This window comes from Cryptomeria japonica, chromosome 8 (genome assembly GCF_030272615.1).
Source record: "Cryptomeria japonica chromosome 8, Sugi_1.0, whole genome shotgun sequence".
Taxonomy (NCBI): domain Eukaryota; kingdom Viridiplantae; phylum Streptophyta; class Pinopsida; order Cupressales; family Cupressaceae; genus Cryptomeria; species Cryptomeria japonica.
In genome coordinates, this window is record NC_081412.1 from 380,415,776 (window position 1) to 380,416,977 (window position 1,202).

The window sequence follows — 1,202 nt, forward strand, 5'->3', positions numbered from 1 at the left end:
GAGGATGAAGGGAGTGTGAAATCTCCTTCTATTCATGTCACTCTAGAGACAAGAGAATCTTTGATGATTGAAAGGACTCTAATAAAAGTACAAACCATCAACGAGCCTCCCCAAAGAAAAGAATTTTTCCAAACAACCTGCAAATCTCAAGGCAAGGTATGAAAAGTTATAGTTGATTAAGGTTTAATAGATAATATAGTGTCTTTAAAAATGGTAGAAAAACTTAAGTTGAAGAGAATCCCTCATCCAGATCCTTATAAGATATCATGGCTTAATAAGGGACATCAAGTACTTGTGAATGAGTAGTCATGGGTAGAGTTTAATATGGGTCCTTACAAGGATAAATTACTTTATGATATTATTCCAATGGATGTGTGCCATATTCTTCTTGGAAGGCCATGGAAATTTGATAGGAGATCCCAACATGATGGGCATAAAAATACATATGTTATTGAGAAAGATGGAGTGTCTTATACCCTTGAACTACTACAAGAAGATATTGATACAGCTCATGAGGGACCTAGTGTCATGATAGTGAAGGAGAAGGATTTTTTGAAGGATCTTGAGGATCAAGGATGTGGATATGCCATTGTAGCTAAGCCAATCTGCAATATTCCAATTAGTGACAAGGAAGAAGTCCCAAATGAAGTGTTGGGTCTACTTGACAAGTATGAGAATATAGTAGTGGAGGAGATTCCAAATGCTTTACCTCCAATCTGAGATGTAAGTCATCACATTGACTTAATACCTGGTGCAAGTCTGCCCAATAAGGTGGCCTATAAGTTGACACCTCAACAAAATGAGGAGATCGGAAATCAGGTGTAGGAGTTGCTAGATAAAGGTTTAGTGAGAAAGAGCCTAACTCCATGTGTTGTGCCAACTATATTGGCACCCAAAAAAGATGGGAAGTGGAGACTTTGCATGGACTCCAGGGCTATAAACAAAATCACAATTAGGTACAGATTTCCTATACCTCAGATAGAAGACCCCATGGACAACCTAGAAGGTGCAAGGTACTTTTCAAAGATAGATTTAAGGAGTGGTTATCATCAGATAAGGGTAAGAGAAGGTGATGAGTTGAAAATAGCATTCAAAACCAATGAACGCCTCTATGAATGGTTAGTGATGGCCTTTGGGTTATCTAATGCCCCTAGTACATTCATGAGACTCATGAATGAGGTCTTGAGATATTTTATTAATAA

General features: G+C 37.8%; 1 protein-coding gene across 1 annotated transcript; it reads left to right on the forward strand.

Annotated features, from left to right (window-relative positions):
• The first annotated feature begins 324 nt into the window (after window positions 1-324).
• Window positions 325-720, forward strand: LOC131066838 (uncharacterized). Its single transcript, XM_058001698.2, has one exon. It carries the CDS (start codon window positions 325-327, stop codon window positions 718-720), a length of 396 nt encoding a protein of 131 aa, XP_057857681.2.
• Window positions 721-1,202: the final 482 nt, after the last annotated feature.